At 40.4% G+C, this 20,250-nt stretch overlaps 1 protein-coding gene across 1 annotated transcript; it reads right to left on the bottom strand.

The window, feature by feature from the left end:
* Positions 1-2,860: 2,860 nt before the first annotated feature.
* pfdn5 (prefoldin 5) lies at positions 2,861-17,275 on the bottom strand. The gene is made up of 6 exons (XM_034166707.1): positions 17,154-17,275; positions 9,237-9,339; positions 6,677-6,708; positions 4,912-4,986; positions 4,664-4,769; positions 2,861-3,012 (listed from the first exon to the last, which is right to left on the bottom strand). Exons 1-6 carry the CDS (start codon positions 17,217-17,219, stop codon positions 2,927-2,929), a joined length of 468 nt encoding a protein of 155 aa, XP_034022598.1. The 5' UTR covers positions 17,220-17,275; the 3' UTR covers positions 2,861-2,926.
* Positions 17,276-20,250: the final 2,975 nt, after the last annotated feature.

Genomic DNA, 20,250 nt, shown 5'->3' with positions numbered 1-20,250 from the left:
AACACACACCTTAGGGTCTGCTTTTTTCTCTGCCATGGACCAAGGCTTCTCTACATCAGAAGTTGGTCCCTGGGTGCCAGACTGTAGCTCGCCACTGCTGCCAGTAGTTGGACTGTGTCCACCTATAAATGCATAGGACAATTTTTATTGTAAGTACACTCAACAAAAATATAAACGCAACACTTTTGGTTTTGCTCCCATTTTGTATGAGATGAACTCAAAGATCTAAAACTTTTTCCACATACACAATATCACCATTTCCCTCAAATATTGTTCACAAACCAGTCTAAATCTGTGATAGTGAGCACTTCTCCTTTGCTGAGATAATCCATCCCACCTCACAGGTGTGCCATATCAAGATGCTGATTAGACACCATGATTAGTGCACAGGTGTGCCTTAGACTGCCCACAATAAAAGGCCACTCTGAAAGGTGCAGTTTTGTTTTATTGGGGGGGGATACCAGTCAGTATCTGGTGTGACCACCATTTGCCTCATGCAGTGCAACACATCTCCTTCGCATAGAGTTGATCAGCTTGTCAATTGTGGCCTGTGGAATGTTGGTCCACTCCTCTTCAATGGCTGTGCGAAGTTGCTGGATATTGGCAGGAACTGGTACATGCTGTCGTATACGCCGGTCCAGAGCATCCCAAACATGCTCAATGGGTGACATGTCCGGTGAGTATGCCGGCCATGCAAGAACTGGGACATTTTCAGCTTCCAAGAATTGTGTACAGATCCTTGCAACATGGGGCCGTGCATTATCCTGCTGCAACATGAGGTGATGTTCTTGGATGTATGGCACAACAATGGGCCTCAGGATCTCGTCACGGTATCTCTGTGCATTCAAAATGCCATCAATAAAATGCACCTGTGTTCTTCATCCATAATAGACGCCTGCCCATACCATAACCCCACCGCCACCATGGGCCACTCGATCCACAACACTGACATCAGAAAACCGATCACCCACACGACGCCACACACACTGTCTGCCATCTGCCCTGAACAGTGTGAACCGGGATTCATCCGTGAAGAGAACACCTCTCCAACGTGCCAAACGCCAGCGAATGTGAGCATTTGCCCACTCAAGTCGGTTACGACGACGAACTGGAGTCAGGTCGAGACCCCGATGAGGACGACGAGCATGCAGATGAGCTTCCCAGAGACGGTTTCTGACAGTTTGTGCAGAAATTCTTTGGTTATGCAAACCGATTGTTTCAGCGGCTGTCCGAGTGGCTGGTCTCAGACGATCTTGGAGGTGAACATGCTGGATGTGGAGGTCCTGGGCTGGTGTGGTTACACGTGGTCTGCGGTTGTGAGGCTGGTTGGATGTACTGCCAAATTCTCTGAAACGCCTTTGGAGACGGCTTATGGTAGAGAAATGAACATTCAATACACGAGCAACAGCTCTGGTTGACATTCCTGCTGTCAGCATGCCAATTGCATGCATCCTTGCGACATCTGTGGCATTGTGATGTGTGATAAAACTGCACCTTTCAGAGTGGCCTTTTATTGTGGGCAGTCTAAGGCACACCTGTGCACTAATCATGGTGTCTAATCAGCATCTTGATATGGCACACCTGTGAGGTGGGATGGATTATCTCAGCAAAGGAGAAGTGCTCACTATCACAGATTTAGACTGGTTTGTGAACAATATTTGAGGGAAATGGTGATATTGTGTATGTGGAAAAAGTTTTAGATCTTTGAGTTCATCTCATACAAAATGGGAGCAAAACCAAAAGTGTTGCATTTATTTTTGTTGAGTGTATGTACGACAGTGAAAGCCATTCTTTGTTTGAGGGAGTGTTTGAAAAGCCAGTTGCATCAAATTGCACGGTTTACCTTGTTGTGCTGTTTCAAGAGCTTCTGTTTGAATGAGAGCTGCCCTTTGGTGACGGAACTCGATTTCTGATAATTGGAGGCTTTGTAAATGCTCCAGGTATGACGCAAATCGCTGGAAGAGTTTTGTTGGATGATTCTGCACTTTTTCAAACTTGTAAAGTTTATACATTAAGGAGCAACAGTCTTTCCAACCAAACACTCCACCAACTCTATGTTGATGATGATTCTCCTGGTCAGCTTCGAGGGGATCCACCACACTCCGGAAGAGAGCCAGATGCTGGATGGCAATCACACAAGCAGGCACCTGTTCCATCCCCACCTCTCAAATGTAACCATCTATCTGTTGCAGCTCTGCGAAATACAGACGTTTCCTTGGACTTCTCCAGGCAAAGGTCCTCAGAACAGCATGCTATTATTGTTCCCGGAGAAACAGCCTGTTTGGCCAAAATTATGTTGTTCCCTCTTCTATTCTTCAGGTAGAAAGAAGAAAATATCTACAAGCTGAGTAACAGACGCTTGGACCTCTTTAGTCTTCAAAACATGTCACATCTTGCTTACACAGCATCTTCAGAAGGTAACCTGATATGACTAACCCAGTTATACCTTTCAGTGTTGTCCTCGACACTTGACTTGGATTACTTTGAGATAATAAAACAAATAATACAAAATTAGGGAACTTTTTACAGTCAAAGGAAACCCCATAATAACATCACATGTTCTCCAAAATGCCTCAAAGAGAAACTGGTACTGTAGATTCCCCAACCATAATGAATTTATCTTAATTAAAGTGCATCATTTCTGATGAAACATCTAAAAAGATGAACGGGAAGTGTTTTATAAATACAGAACAGTAGCACTTGAATGCACAACAACCTTTAATTATTCAAACAAAAAACACAACCGTTGATTTATTTAAAAAGGTGAAGTACAACTGGTTTTAATTGGTTTGCTTTACCAACAGGCCATTCACAAGTTCCCAAGCATTGTATTTTTTTTTTCTTCTCTGTTCAACAACTGCTGTTCAAATTTTACACATAAATTCAAAACGTCCCATGTTATGAAGAGCTGACACGGGTGTTTTCGTTAAGACTTGGCGGTCCCCACAAGTTGCAATGCCTGCTGGTTCTTTTGTAGCTGCTGAAGCTTCACATTCATCACTTCGATTACAGCTGCAAGTAAGAACACAGTTGTGTGAGTTTGGTAGTACTGGTTCAGAAATAAAATGCAAAGGTTAGGCTTACAACAGGGGGCTAAAGCCCTCTAAATATCAGTCACAGTGTGTGGTTTGTAGTTGTGGAATTTACAGGAAACACAGAATCACTGTAGTGCTATACGTAGAGTATTAATCAACCATGGATAGTCTTTGGCCTCAATTTCTTCATTCTTATCTTTGTTTGTTCGTTAATCTACCTTGGGGCAACAGAACTTCTCCATGCTATTATCTTATGATGCTATGCTACCTGGCTAGGAAGCAAGCTTTTACTATTGGTACTTTAGCTAATTTGTTACTAATACTTTTATCATAATAATGCAGAACATTTATTTACAATAGTGTTTATAAAATTGTATCTACAGTATTTATAGTGCAGCAGATAACTGAAACAATCCTGAAAATGGCAAAAGAAGCACCAAATTCAGTACAAATACTCTTTAGACATCACTTCAAACAAAAACAGATTGGGCACTTGAATTTTCAATGGGCAGAAAGGTAAGGGTCAATTGAAGGGGTAAAAATTAAAAGATGCTCCAATTATATTCAAAACTACACCACATTTTTTGTCTGGTCACAAAGATTCCAAAAAGGTATAGACTGGACCATCTACGACTGAATGTTATGGAGTTATGGGGTAAAAACAGCAAGAATGGTAACAAAGGTCAATTTCAGTTTGTAAAGGGTTCAAAAGTTAAAGCTGCCTCAAATGTGGTTAAAAGTAGTGCAAATTATTGGTTGAGCTAATAGGATTAATAAATGGAATAGTTTTGACTGTGTTGAATGCTTGGTCTGCAAAGTAAAGGTCAAACAATATTGACATTTACTGGATTCTAGGACATGACATATATCACCCCATAAAATGATAACTAAGCATGACACATGGCGCAAACTATTCCTCTTTAAAAGGAATTGACCCCTACCTGGCTGTCAATTGAAAATTCATGTGGCCAATCACTTATTTCAAAAGAGTAATGCCTAAGTATTTGTGCCGAATTTGGTGTTTCTGTCAATGTTTACAGGATTCCTCTGTAACTATTCTGTTATCTGCTGCACCATTATAGTGTTTGCTGCTTTGCCAATCTGATGATGCATACTACTGCCCAGAAGGTGACATTAATGCATTAACAGATTTGTCAACCGCTTGCAAGAAGATGTTAATGTCATGCTAACTTATCCAACATTAGATTAACAATACTTATCAATGATAACTTCTGTAGCAACATTATCTGCTTGCTGTTGTACATTTATAATGATAAAATTATTTGGACTAATTGCTAACAGCGCTCAATAACGTAACATTTGTCAATATGCCTTTTAAATAAGCCAAAATAATATGATGTGCTTTTAAATTACATTCCCCTTTTGAATTACTGGGTGTGAATGCAATTTTTATGTTATTTTTATACTGAGTGGCTCTAAGTGTGTGTATAAACTGTAGGCTGCACAGTATTTACACTCTGGGAACATAAAGCCTTGAAAGACATACAGAAGAAAATATAGAAAAGACATATTGAAAATTTTATTGAGCCAACACCCATGCCTACCTAATAGAAAAATTATATGACATGGTTCAAAAAAATGTAACAAAATTAAGACTGCTGGGTTACCTTGTTTCATGCCATGTTTTTCCTGGAGTGCTGGCTGAATTTTCTCTATCTGCTTTGTGAGGAAGTCGACTTTACGTTTGAAGAATGTCTTTGCCTCCTCCACATTCTACAGAGACACAGGAATAGACAAAAATAAGTAGTAGTTGCCGAGACAAACCTGTTCTACTTTATAAATGGGAATACAGAACACAACACAATGCTTTCCTTCTTTATGGGAATTCAGAAGACAAATACAACAGTACTTTTACCTTTTCAACATAGTATCCTGTCCCCACATCCACAAACACATGTTCTACATCATTTAATGTTCCAGGGACATACATCTGAGAAGTACTGTTAAGAACAATGATGTATAGACCTGACAGCTGACTGTCAACATCAAGCATCTTTTGCCCCAATCCCTGCTGGAATTCCTTGTTGAAGTTTTTTAATCCTTGTTTCAAATGACAGCTCATTGGTTGGTGCCACATTTCTGTTCAATTAGCCAAGCTCAAAGGCTTGTTAAGTTCTGTAAGCACACTGCTAACTACAAACCAATTTCAAATTTTAGACTTGTGCTTGTATTTGTTTTAGGACTGCAAACAGCAGGGCCCCTCCATAATTCTTTCCACAATACTGAGTGATTCCATGCTGTTTCCTACACTTAATCTGGAAACTAATACAACATTAATTAAACTAATTACATTTAGTTTGACAAAGTTTCATAGAGCCAGAATGATGAGGCAAACAAAAACAAAAATTGTTTTTGTCATACATGTGATGTGTCTGTTTATAAAAAAAAAAAAAAAAAAGAAAAAAGCCATCTTGAAGTAAGTCTAATACAAGTCCCGAGGCCCCCTGGTGCCTGTGCTTCTACCCGTATGCTGCAAAGTGGATGAGACTCTATGACATCCATTGGACAGGAAGGCCAGCACCAATTTACCGCTGGGTGGACTGGGACAATGCAGATGAATTGTCTTGTCCAAGAATACAGATGGGTAAAGGGCTGAGGAATCAAACCCAGATCTATATATTGGTAGTCCAACTCATAACCTTTTAAGCTGCCTGCTATGCTCAGCATTGTTTCACGTGTGATGACTCATGATTTTTGCTATGGTTATGTAAAATGCTAGATGCGCCAAGATTATTATTCCATTATTTTTGCACCAAAGTGTACAAGACAGTTGATCAGATATCATTCAATTCAATTTTATTTATATAGCGCCAAATCACAACAAACAGTTGCCCCAAGGCGCTTTATATTGTAAGGCAAGGCCATACAATAAATACGTAAAAACCCCAAAGGTCAAAACGACCCCCTGTGAGCAAGCACTTGGCGACAGTGGGAAGGAAAAACTCCCTTTTAACAGGAAGAAACCTCCAGCAGAACCAGGCTTAGGGAGGGGCAGTCTTCTGCTGGGACTGGTTGGGGCTGAGGGAGAGAACCAGGAAAAAGACTTGCTGTGGAGGGGAGCAGAGATCAATCACTAATGATTAAATGCAGAGTGGTGCATACAGAGCAAAAAGAGAAAGAAACACTCAGTGCATTATGGGAACCCCCCAGCAGTCTAAGTCTATAGCAGCATAACTAAGGGATGGTTCAGGGTCACCTGATCCAGCCCTAACTATAAGCTTTAGCAAAAAGGAAAGTTTTAAGCCTAATCTTAAAAGCAGAGAGGGTGTCTGTCTCCCTGATCCGAATTGGGAGCTGGTTCCACAGGAGAGGAGCCTGAAAGCTGAAGGCTCTGCCTCCCATTCTACTCTTACAAACCCTAGGAACTACAAGTAAGCCTGCAGTCTGACAGCGAAGCGCTCTATTGGGGTGATATGGTACTATGAGGTCCCTAAGATAAGAAGGGACCTGATTATTCAAAACCTTATAAGTAAGAAGAAGAATTTTAAATTCTATTCTAGAATTAACAGGAAGCCAATGAAGAGAGGCCAATATGGGTGAGATATGCTCTCTCCTTCTAGTCCCTGTCAGTACTCTAGCTGGTACTTTAATGGTTGCTTCTCCATTAAACAAAAGGATACAGAACTGGTAAGTGGCACAAGCAATTCTTTTCCTGCAACAGAAAGCAGAGTAATGAAAAAGGCAGAAAACCTGTACAGTGGCAGCAATATCACAGATATGAAGCAATGTCTTGTCAAGTTTCTTCTAACTGAACACAGTGGACCCCTGAAGGCACAATTCATATTTGCACTCATTATTAATACACACACACACACACACACACACACACACACACACACACACACACACACACACACACACACACACACACACACACACACACACACACACACACACACACACACACACACACACACACACCTCTGATGTCTGCCTTTAACAAAGCATTTTTGTCCAGAGACCCACCACTCAGTGGATGTTTTTTCTTTTTCACACCATTCTTTGTCAACCGTAGAGATGGCTGTATGTGAAAATCCCTGTAGATTAAAAGTTTCTGAAACACTCAAACCAGCCTGTTTGGCGGCAACATCCATACTACATTCAAAGTTACTTTCCCAGTCTGATGCTTGATTTGAACTTGAATGTGCCTATATGTGTCAGGTTTTCACCACACAATTACTAGGGGAGGTGATGGTCTAGTGGTTATGGTGTTGGGCTTGGGTCCAGAAGATCATGGGTTCAAATTCCCACCTGACTGGAAAATCACTAAGGGCCCTTGGGCAAAGCCTGTAATCCCCTATTGCTCCCGGTGTGTAGTGAGCGCCTTGTATGGCAGCACCCTGACATCAGGGTGAATGTGAGGCATAATTGTAAAGCACTTTGAGCATCTGATGCAGATGGAAAAGCGCTATATAAATGCAGTCCATTTACACTATGATTTGATTCTAAATTTGCTTTGATGACCTGTTGAGCAGGTCTAACAACCTGGACAGCGAATGTACATGTTACCACTGGAGGGACAAGTGCCAGAATTACTACTTATTAGTAACTTGTTTTTTTTTTGGTAACTGGTTGCACTCCGTCAGGGAGAGCAACCAGTGAGGAGCAGTTGTGTTAAGTACAAAACAATTTTCTGGAATGTCTTTGGACACCACTGGTTTAGGTTCTTGTTATCATATACACACTATTATTATTATTATTATTTTATTTTTACTTCTATTTTGTCAATTGATTTTTAAATGGACCACAATGGAAATAAGTGTTTTCAGCCATGCTTATTAAATAAAATCACTCACTACACTCACACTTTTAATATAAAGATGACTTACCACCTCCTGCTGGAATGGCGTGTGAGTCCAGAATGTAGTTAGCAACATCCATTGTTCAGTGCTGTTAGTTAATATCCGTAGCTTCTACAAAAATATGAGTCCTATCAATGTTCCATTTTGGCAACGTTCAGTCTTGACCCAAAATACATAAGCATACCAAACAGCAAATGTTAGCCCTCCCCAGTTTCTCTGTGATCGAAGCTGATCTCTGTGATCTGAATTTAGAGCTAAGTGGGATTCCAGAAACCTTTGCGACACACACACACACACCGTTTTGTCTTTCCCACATTCTGCCGCAAGCAGGCGCTTCTAATTTTAGACAGGCAGAAACAGACTGGCGGGAGACATCAAACCCACTACATTCATGGTGTCGGCAACATGAGACTTACCTAAACTGACTAATCCAATTCAACCACAAATACACAATAAATAAACAATAAACAATAAATTTCTAAATGTGTTCATGTACCGGGCCGGCTTATGTGTGTTGTTGTGTGTGTCGGTTGTCGTCATGAGGCCGGTCTTGGTTTGCTCAGCCCTGCTGTTGACCTAAGGCAGGACATACATCTGGAGCTGGTCCCCGGGCGCCTAAAGGCGACTTCTGCTCCTAACTGGCAATTAGGATGGGTTAAATGCAGTAATCACATTTCATTGTGCAGGGAACATGTTCCTTTGTGCATATGACAATAAAATTCTTTTGAATCCTTTGAATAAATCAATAACACTAACAACACTGTTAAACTAACATGAACCACAATAACATTTAAAACCCCAAACTCCCATTCAGTGTTTTGCAGTTGTGACTCTCACACCGTCTGGCGGTCCATGACTCACATGAGAGGTCGGTTTCAGCAGAGTTCCGGTTCAGGGCACAATGTAAACATCTTGTGAAGCGTGGACAACAAGACAACATTGGGGCACGGCAGAAGTTTATCACATGTGCTACACCTCTTCTAGATAACCGTCTCAACTTGAGAGCGTGTCATCATAATCACTAGTGAAATAGCTGAATTGGCGCCATTCACATCCGCGCTTTGCCAATGTTTACATGCACTGTGAGATGCCAGAACTTTGCTGGCACCGTGGTGCATTCTGTGAAGAGCAGGGGGATTATGGGAAACGTTAAAACGTTCATCCTTGACCCAAAATACTTAAGCATACCAAAAGGCAAATTTCAGCGGGCGCTCATGCACACGCGCACACACACACACACACACACACACACACACACACACACACACACACACACACACACACACACACACACACACACACACACACACACACACACACACACACACACACACACACACACACGCCACTTGGTTATTATAATATAGTTTTTACTCACCTTTATTATTTTTGTTCAGCACATTCAAACTGTCTTTTGCTTCAACAAACTTTGTTTGGACAACTTTTAGCTGGCCTATTGAAGAGGTCAAGAACTCAATTTCCTGCAAGACATTAAAATTTACAAAGTTTTTCCTCCACAAAAACATTTCATATTAGAATCAACATGACATTTAATGACAAAGATTTAGGAAGAAGATGTATCAAAACCTCTGAAATATGTGACTAATGGTTTGATGAACTGTTTCAATCAGCGTTCAGAATGCATTACTCTGTGATATGTGCACTCACTAAAATGGTGAGAGATCAGTTTCTTATGACTACAGCCGATTAGCTACACTGTTTGTTACTGGACTATATTGAGATGAGATGAGATATACTTTATTGATCTCACAGTGGAGAAATTATGTTTACACTCCAGTTACCTCAGACAGCAATTAGTCCACAATTATTACTTGTTCACCGTAATAATGGCACCCATCAGAATTAAAGACAGCACATACACATTTGACATTGTTTATGTGCACTAAGTTTTAAGAAGTCCGTTACCCGAATTGAGGCAAGTGGGTGAAGGTCAAGCAGCAACCCTGAGATGTGCCACCGTCAGCTTGGGGGGAGAAACGGAGGCCAGCAGCAGCTAAAACTGCACCGCCCCGCAGAAGGGGGAAGGAGTGACGTGAGCAGAAGCCGGAGTAGGGGGTGTTTGATGGAGGGTAGGGGGAGGAAGTGGGGCATGCGTCAGTCCTATGAAAACAATTTATTGTCTTTGTGAGATGAGATAAAAAAGAGCCAACTGATCACCAAGGCCAGAAGACATTCCTCTGGAGGAAAACAGTCAGGCAATTTGTCCTTCAGGCTTGATAAGCCCGCCGTGTTGTGGTTGAGCAGTGAAAAACACTTTTTACAGTTCCACTTGAACAACCAAATCCCAATTATGAATTAAGAATATTCCCAATTATGAATTAAGAATATTCACCAGCCTCCGAAATCTTCAACTTCAACTGCAAGGCACGCATCTGCTCCAAGATGTCATCCAATTTGCGTCTCAGTTCAAGAGTCATCGCAGTCTAAGAATGCACTGCCTTGCTAACCTCGTTAATCATGACGGACAAGCGAGGGGCCGTGGTTCTTGATGCCGCCATCTTGCCAATTTTCCGGTAGATCAGGACAACACATAAGCCAGAAAGTACCAGCCCTGCTACCATAAGACCAAAAATGAATAAATCCTCGATGTCTTCAACGGAAAAAAGGCGCCAAGCATGCAATATGCCAAGACCCCCAGGAGTCGAGAACATAGCCCGCAGGATACATTCCATCTGGGCAGGTAGGATCCCCCTGTCCTGACCTTCTTGCAGAAAAAAATGGTGTCAATAGCGTTCAGAGACCAGCTGATCAATTCCATGGTAAATCCATTAGTAGTCCAATAGATCCAGTATCCAATATAATTTGAGGAATTCACAGTCTGGTGAAGTAGGGACTTGAAGGTCAAAGCAGAGAGCAGAGATAAGGGAGAGTGGAGGAGATGCGACCGCCCTCGTCGGAGTCCCAAGCTTTTTTTTAAATCACTGCAGATTTGAAATATTTAGGAACAGATCCAGAAGTTAATGAGAGACTAATAATTTCCAACACAGTCAGCCCAAGAGTGGGCCACAGGTCCTTAAACAGTTTTGTTGGTATAGGATCAAATAAACAGGTTGTACTTTTTGTTGATGTTAATGAGTTTTGTCAGCACGCCTAGAGAGATACTCTCAAATTCTGTAAATCTACGTAATACCTAATAACCCTGAAAAAACAACATGGTGTCACCGCCATGTGGGCTCATCATCCACAAGTGGAGTGTCAAGGGTCTGGTGCACTGTGTTACGGCAGTGGACAGGGGCAAATGCCCACACTGACTGACACTCAGTTATGCAACTTATGCTACTTATATTTAAAATATCACTGTGTTCTCTTGGACAGATGAGAATATTTTGGTATCTCTGGTAAGTGAGGTTTTATTTGTTGGGGCAGTTCCAATGTGTTTTCAGTGCAAAGTGTCTTCAGGTATGGGAGACCAATCCCAAAACAGGAAATCTACAGATATAACACAAGAAATTCAGAGATACAACAAACATTGGAACTGATTCTGTAGCCATGAAACCTTTACAAGAATATATATTAATATAATGATATAATAAGTAAAAATGGATGCCTGCAACATGTTTCAAAAAAGCTGGGACAGTGGTATGTTTCCCACTGTGTAACATCACCTTTCCTTCTAACAACACTCAATAAGCGTTTGGGAACTGAGGACACTAATTGTTGAAGCTTTGTAGCTGGAATTCTTTCCCATTTTTGCTTGATGTACAACTTCAGCTGGTCAACAGTCCGGGGTCTCCGTTGTCGTATTTTGCGCTTCATAATGCGCCACACATTTTCAATGGGAAACAGGTCTGGACTGCAGGCAGGCCAGTCTAGTATCCGCACTCTTTTTCTACGAAGCCACGCTGTTGTAACACGTGCAGAATGTGGATTGGCATTGTCTTGCTGAAATAAGCAGGGACGTCTCTGAAAAAGACGTTGCTTGGATGGCAGCATGTGTTGTTCCAAAACCTGGATGTACCTTTCAGCATTGATGGTGCCATCACAGATGTGTGTTGTCCATGCCATGGGCACTAACACACCCCAAACCATCACAGATGCTGCCTTTTGAACTTTGCGCTGGTAACAATCTGGATGGTCTTTTTCCTCTTTTGTCCAGAAGACATGACATCCATGTTTTCCAAAAACAATTTGAAATGTGGACTCATCAGACCACAGCACACTTTTCTACTTTGCGTCTGTCCATTTCAAATGGACAGCTGCTTCAGAAACACCTTTAGACTGGACTTAAAAAAAAAAAAAAGCTCCACACTAAAAAAATCGTCCAAAAACAGCTCGACCTCCGCCGTGTTTATAATTGATTTAGGCTTGAATCAGCAGGTGCCGTTCCAGTGATGACGTAGCAACAATATGGCTGCGGCTGAGGGCTGAAATAGAGTGCAGGCTTCAGATAGCTGTTGTTTATCGTTCACCTGTGCGCTTATCGACTTTTATTGTTCAGGATTTTTTAAAATATTAACATTTCATCATTTTTAATGATTATTTGTGCACATTTTTTGGTGCCACATACACTTTAAATTTAATGGATCAGCTGCATCTGTACAAACGCGAGGAAAAGAGAAAAATAGGGGTTGTCACACGACGACGACAATCAGTAAATCAGAGGCATTCTGTCGCCCTTACTTGTAGCCACTGTCTTTTCTATATTTCACAGGGATCCTCCACTGTTATGCTTAACAGACCCTCAGGGGTCAGTTCACAGTCCACTATTATTTTCCCTGTATTTAGCACAATTAGGAAAAATTACTTGTCTATAAGAGATTGATTTTCAATGTTATGCCGATGATTTGCAGAAAGATATGCCAGCGTTCATAGAAATTAGATTTAATATTAGTAAGATGACTAAGATGGAGCCCTGTGTACTTGCAGGAAAGAACTGGATGTCACCTAACTTTTGACTGCTAAACTCTCCAATTACACTGAGATGATAGTCATTCAGCCTTCTAAACTAAGGACTTTTTAGTATTTGATATATTTTTCTTCCTTGTTTAAATGTATGTTTTTTGACTGATGCATTTAGAAATTCCACATAAGACGTACAACAAAACACCATGTCAATCAATCAATCAATCAATCAATTTTTTTTATATAGCGCCAAATCACAACAAACAGTTGCCCCAAGGCGCTTTATATTGTAAGGCAAGGCCATACAATAATTATGTAAAACCCCAACGGTCAAAACGACCCCCTGTGAGCAAGCACTTGGCTACAGTGGGAAGGAAAAACTCCCTTTTAACAGGAAGAAACCTCCAGCAGAACCAGGCTCAGGGAGGGGCAGTCTTCTGCTGGGACTGGTTGGGGCTGAGGGAGAGAACCAGGAAAAAGACATGCTGTGGAGGGGAGCAGAGATCGATCACTAATGATTAAATGCAGAGTGGTGCATACAGAGCAAAAAGAAAAAGAAACAGTGCATCATGGGAACCCCCCAGCAGTCTACGTCTATAGCAGCATAACTAAGGGATGGTTCAGGGTCACCTGATCCAGCCCTAACTATAAGCTTTAGCAAAAAGGAAAGTTTTAAGCCTAATCTTAAAAGTAGAGAGGGTGTCTGTCTCCCTGATCTGAATTGGGAGCTGGTTCCACAGGAGAGGAGCCTGAAAGCTGAAGGCTCTGCCTCCCATTCTACTCTTACAAACCCTAGGAACTACAAGTAAGCCTGCAGTCTGAGAGCGAAGCGCTCTATTGGGGTAATATGGTACTACGAGGTCCCTAAGATAAGATGGGACCTGATTATTCAAAACCTTATAAGTAAGAAGAAGAATTTTAAATTCTATTCTAGAATTAACAGGAAGCCAATGAAGAGAGGCCAATATGGGTGAGATATGCTCTCTCCTTCTAGTCCCCGTCAGTACTCTAGCTGCAGCATTTTGAATTAACTGAAGGCTTTTTAGGGAACTTTTAGGACAACCTGATAATAATGAATTACAATAGTCCAGCCTAGAGGAAATAAATGCATGAATTAGTTTTTCAGCATCACTCTGAGACAAGACCTTTCTGATTTTAGAGATATTGCGTAAATGCAAAAAAGCAGTCCTACATATTTGTTTAATATGCACTTTGAATGACATATCCTGATCAAAAATGACTCCAAGATTTCTCACAGTATTACTAGAGGTCAGGGTAATGCCATCCAGAGTAAGGATCTGGTTAGACACCATGTTTCTAAGATTTGTGGGGCCAAGTACAATAACTTCAGTTTTATCTGAGTTTAAAAGCAGGAAATTAGAGGTCATCCATGTCTTTATGTCTGTAAGACAATCCTGCAGTTTAGCTAATTGGTGTGTGTCCTCTGGCTTCATGGATAGATAAAGCTGGGTATCATCTGCGTAACAATGAAAATTTAAGCAATACCGTCTAATAATACTGCCTAAGGGAAGCATGTATAAAGTGAATAAAATTGGTCCTAGCACAGAACCTTGTGGAACTCCATAATTAACTTTAGTCTGTGAAGTGAAGTGAAGTCTGTGAAGTCATGTGTTAAAACATATGCATATACGAGGTCTGTTAGAAAAGTATCCGACCTTTTTATTTTTTTCAAAAACTATTATGGATTTGAATCACGTGTGATAGCATCAGCCAAGCTTGAACCTTCGTGCGCATGCGTGAGTTTTTTCACGCCTGTCGGTTGCGTCATTCGCCTGTGAGCAAGCTTTGTGTTAGCACTGGTCCACCCCTCTCGTCGCTTTTTTATTGCGAATAAATGCCTTAACGATTTGGAGCTTTGCTGCATCAATTTTTTTCCAGAAACTGTGAGAGACCTCCAGGTGGACACCATTCGGAAAATTAATATGGCTTTCAGGGACCATTTTGTGGGGATTACACAGATTAAGGAGTGTTACTGCCGCTTTAAGGCCAGCCCACAGCGTCTGAGTGTGCGCCGCGCTCCGATCGACAGGCTCACACCCCGCTAAAACAACCAGATAATTTCCAACGTGAAGGCTTTGTTGATCTGGGACGTCGTCTGACATTCACAAAAAGGCAGGAGACGTGGACATCAGCACTTTTTCAGCACATTCCACTGTTACAGGAGTTTTTTTCATGGAAAGAAAAGCGGAGGGACGCACCACGGAGCCGTTCATTACGCGGCACAAAACCACCTCCGTGTTGGTCTCACAGGACGGCTTTCAGGTGGATTTCAGACGGCTGTCGGTTGCTTTTCAGTCGTGTGATTATCCGAGAAATTGAGCATGAGCTGGACATGCCCCAACATGTCCTGTGAGGCTTTATCACGGCGTTGCGCCATGCGGCTCCACCGCGACGCGTGGAATTCCGCTCCTCTTTCCATGACAGAAACTCCTGTAACAGTGGAATGTGCCGTTCATTTCTAAACTGGACGCTGTCTTGATCCGGTATGTCGTCTGACTAGCACAGGAATTGTGAAAAGACGTGGACATCAGCACTTTTTCGGCACATTGAGACAGACGTGCGGAGGAGTTTCTTAGAAAAATTTGACCTTACGAATTCTGGAACGACCTTTTCATGTTCACAGAATCCAGAATTTTTAATGCATGACCTTCAAACTTTGCATGTGGTTTGTCATTAACTATGTCTCTAACATTCTGTAATGGGAGATGAATAAGTCCAATAAATTTTTAGATTTTTAGGTCTGAAAAAAAAACAAAACAAAAAAAACAAAAACAAAAAAAAAAACACATTTTGGTCAATATTTGAGGCCATATATATATAAAAAAAATGATACTTTGCTGGGTGCCTCTTCAGCATATCATCATGAAAATTGAAGCACCAATTACATCTACTGGTCAAAGATATGTTATTACAGAAAACGTCACAGGAAAATCAGACACTTTCATGGGCAACTTCCACTAGGATGTTGTATGTTATTGTAGAACTTTGTAAGGTAACCTTAACTTTGTAAAATAAAGTATCTCTTGGTTCATATTTGAATTAGCAAATTGCTATCTAAATTAGCAAATTGCTATCTAAATGGCTTGCAAGTTGAAATACACATATCCAGCTGAATATCAGTCGAAACCGAAAATACACTGATTCTGACTGATATTCAGCTGGCACCCAGCAAAGATCTTCGCTTCTGGGCCAGAAGTAACTCCTAGCAGGGCCATGTGGGTGCATAAATGTCACTTGCACATCTTGATTTGCTTCCGATTTGCTAAGCGTGAATGTTCCAAAACAAGGGTAATTTAAAAATTCATTGCAGAAAAATGAGGCAAAACCCCATCCCAATTGTTTTATATTTTGTTATGAAGAACGTGATCTTTTTAAAAAATTAAGTTTGACATTGGTATCTGGTATCATTTTTTGATATATGGCCTCAAACACTGACGAAAATGTTTTTTTTTTTTTTTTCAATTTTCAGACCTAAAAATCCATTACAGAATGTTAGACACATACTTCATGACAAACCACATGCAAAGTTTGAAGGTCATGCATTAAAAATTCTGGATTCTGTGAACATGAAAAGGTCGTTCCAGAATTTGCAAGGTCAAATTTTCTAAGAAATCCAGAGAGCTAGCATTAGGTCATGAATTAAACAACAACCCTGCAAGTTGGTATACAGTGTCTCCAGGACTAGGACTATTGGCCTACAAGATTTTATGGACATGACACAAATACATCTTGAGATAGTTTAAGTTGAAAATGGTCAGTTAGACAATGACACCAAAAAAAATGGGCTGACTTTACTCCAATTAGGAATTTTTTGTGAGAAAAGTATGCAGAGTAGAGATCTGAAATTTTGGATATTGTCTAATAGTTACATTATCCATCACATATATTTTTTTCAGGCAAAACTGAGGGGGTCAGGTGGGGAACTGGAATGACTCATATACATAAATTGGCTAGACTGGCTTTCTAAAACACTTGAGCAAAAATGACAGTTAAGATTATCACAAGTTTAAACACATGATTGGCAACTGATTCCAACTAAAAGCACCAATATATTTAAAGGATTTTTTTAACCAACATTTGTGGTGTATTTTGGAATGAAGGAGTGACTAGAGCTACTTCTAGTCCTACACCACATCTAGTCGCTGATTGTCAAAGCTAAATGCAAACATTATCAATCTTACATGATTCTACCAAAATGCAATATTCATAAAAGTAAATTCTGTATTTGAAAGCCTGCTCATTTTTTTGTGTGATTTACATCTGCCCCCACTTACTACTTAAATTACAACCAGCGTGACTAGCATTAGCCTTATGAGCTAACAAGATACAACTCAGCTAAAACTAGAGGTTTCCTTCAGATTATCTTCATCATACACTCGACACCCAAATAAAAGTAATTTGATAACTGTACCTGATCTAGCTGGGTTTTCAGTCCCTCTAACTGAGGCAGAGACAGCTCTGTAAGATTAACCGCCATGTTGCTAACACAATGTTAAATGACCCTCAGTCTACTTCCAGCTCGTAAAGCCGAAGTGTTTGACTCATAGAGATAATAATGGAAACACTAGAGTGGACATAGTCGTTCACTAAAGCAGCCAAGGGCGAGTAGTTCTGCCCGCCATCTTGGACCAGGAACGTGGTCAATCTTTTCACGTTGTTTACACAAAAGTATAAGAATTGACGGGGAATAGGGATACTGTCTTTAAAATGTTGGTGTTTATTATGTGCTTTGTTATGTCTGTTTGTGTGGGTTTTTTTATGTGTTAATATACAAATAATGAAGGTTTATGAGTTCAATGGTACAAATATTTCATGAGGTGAAAGCTGGAACATACCATTCAACGAGGCGAAGCCGGGTTGAATGGTATGTTCCAGCTTTCACCTCATGAAATATTTGTACAATTGAAAGAATGTAAAAACATTCATTATTTGTTTTATATAACGGCTAAAATAGATCATTGTCATTTGATATTTATTAATTTATAAACAACAGAAAAGGGACTTACATTTTGGTGTTCTACTGTGACGTGTAGTCCAGTGATGCTGTGCACTGACTTTGGACTTCCATAAAAAAAAAAAATAAATAAATAAAAAAAGACTTTGTGTAGTTCCTCAGTTCAGCCAAAAATCTATGGGGTTAAAATTGTCTCATTAATATTTGTAAATGCACACAGACTGTCTACAAATAATCTACAAATAATCATTGATTTGCAAATGTGTTCAGATATCCACAAATGCAAATTTAATATTTGTAACTTGTAAATTGGTCTTTGCAAATAATGTTGTATTTGCAAATATAAAACTTAATTTGTAAAAAAAAAAAAATACATTTGTAAAACTGGAAATTGTATTTGTGAATTGAGTTTCAGCATTTGTGGATTACCAATTACACGCATTCATCGCTTTCCTCTGTGACGTAATTTTGAGACATTCTTTTCGCGAAATCCACACAGGTCCACAAATAAATGCCTACTGATTCGCAAATACACACTCATGCACACTGGATATCCAGTAGATGGAAGTGTGGTTCCATTCATTACACAGCCGTCTATTTAGCTCTCTTAGAGCCATTTGACTCATTTTGAATTCTGATATGAGCTGGACGGACATGGACGGACAAGGAGAGCAGTCGCCATCATCTAATTAAGTACAAACAACTTTTGTTTTCCTAATTTAAGACTCGACTCACTTGATTATGTATCAACTAGCGTGGACCTTGGAGGGAAAATTGACTTTATCGCGATTCGTCAAGAAGGAACATAATCAAGCGAACCGAGTCTTTCATCTTTTTTGATTAATGTGTTTACACATGATCCCTGTTTAAATAAACAAATACATTAAATTAAACTGGACTATTTCATTTATATATTTCATTGATTTATTGTGATAGTGTTATGCATATTTTATACTGCAGATCCTCATGGAAGACCAGGGAAAGATCAGGGAAGCCACCTGTGAATGTCCCAGGGGAATCAAATGTAGCCATGCTGCAGGCCTGCTGGTGTGGGCAATATATAATGTGAGTTCCACAGATGTTGCCTGCAAGTGGAAAAAGCCCAGCAGCACTGGCACCATTGTGAAAACTGTAAAGGAACTTTTTCCAGCTAAGGTGCCCCAGTTACTGAGTAACGCGTTACTCTAATCTGACCACTTTTTTTAGTAACGAGTAATCTAACGCGTTAATCTTTCCAAATCAGTAATCAGATTAAAGTTACTTCTCCAAGTCACTGTGCGTTACTATTATTTTTCATTGTGGGTTGATAGCAGCATTAAACTTGGTCTGTGGGCAGGAGGTCGGGGTTTGACTGAACTACACACTTTAAGCGAGCTGTGAGCTTTTCATCCGCGGTTTTCTGCAGCAGCTACGACTCGTCCTCACCTCTTAAAGCATGGTGACAACAGCACACCTGCACTGAACTTTACAAAGACATTTTTGTGTTTTATTTTTCTCCTTTATTTAGAATTCTGATCTGAGCCGCTCCGTAACGTCTCGTTAAAAACAGCTGATCCTCCGCGACGTGTCAACAACTAACTATTTTCCACTCAAATGCACCTAAACTCTCTTTCTGAGGACCACATGATGTGAAAACGCAATAAAACTTTCTTACCTGTAAATCTGGTCCTGTTTTCTACATAAATAAATGTTATCCATTCTTTGTGCTCAACCACCAAAGCAGGGGCGAATCCAGATGGAATGGGGGCGTGGGGCAAGGATGTGCCCCCCACAACACCCCTAGATTAAAGGTCCAGTTTTGAAGCCTTTTTTTGCTACAACTACTAATACTACTTATAATAATAATAATTTCGACAAGTAAAATGTTTAGAGAGAATTTAAATGTTAGAATAATGTTAGAAAGAATTTAATAGTTACATTTATAAACAATGTAGGCTAGAAATTGCAAGTTTTACTGTTACAGTGCTGTCAACAGTGAAATATGAGATCAAGAAAGAGGTCTTTATTTTACTTTTTATAAAACAAGTATTTATTTTCATTGAAGTCAAGAAAGGGTGACTATAAAGCGAGTTTTGGCTAAACAAGTATCATTGTCATGTTGAGGTGGCAGAGGGTTGTTGTCGACAGCTGGGGAAAGTAACTAAAAAAGTAACTAGTAATCTAACTTAGTTACTTTTACAACTGAGTAATCAGTAAAGTAACTAAGTTACTTTTTCAAGGAGTAATCAGTAATCAGTAATTGGATTACTTTTTCAAAGTAACTGTGGCAACACTGCCAGTTACTCACCAGCACACCGAGCCAAGGTGACCACCAGTGGCTCTTGAATCAGTTTCAGGGTCAGTTTACTGGGATTTCCTGACTGCTAGCCCCTGAACCTCAAGTCGAGCATCATCCGCTGCTTGAGCTGTCAGTTGAGTGCATCGTTAACACCAACAAGCACCTGGGCAGTGATGCTGTCCTTTCTGCGCTGCAGTTGTCGCCACAGCAAATAAAAGAAACACAGGAAGCGACTGTAGGCCAAAAAGAGAATAAATTGTGGCATGAACTGAGGAA

The sequence above is a fragment of the Thalassophryne amazonica genome, chromosome 3, assembly GCF_902500255.1.
Source record: "Thalassophryne amazonica chromosome 3, fThaAma1.1, whole genome shotgun sequence".
In the NCBI taxonomy this organism is placed as follows: Eukaryota; Metazoa; Chordata; class Actinopteri; order Batrachoidiformes; family Batrachoididae; genus Thalassophryne; species Thalassophryne amazonica.
This window is presented reverse-complemented; position numbering and strand designations above follow the sequence as displayed.

Coding starts and splice junctions, on each gene's coding strand:
- pfdn5 (XM_034166707.1), bottom strand. CDS start 17,219: ATGGCGGTTAATCTTACAGAGCTGTCTCTGCCTCAGTTAGAGGGACTG. Junction 6,709..9,236: donor GCTGAACAAAAATAATAAAG/GTGAGTAAAAAC, acceptor TTTCTGTTGCAG/GAAAAGAATTGCTTGTGCCA. Junction 3,013..4,663: donor AAAACATGGCATGAAACAAG/GTAACCCAGCAG, acceptor TCTTACTTGCAG/CTGTAATCGAAGTGATGAAT.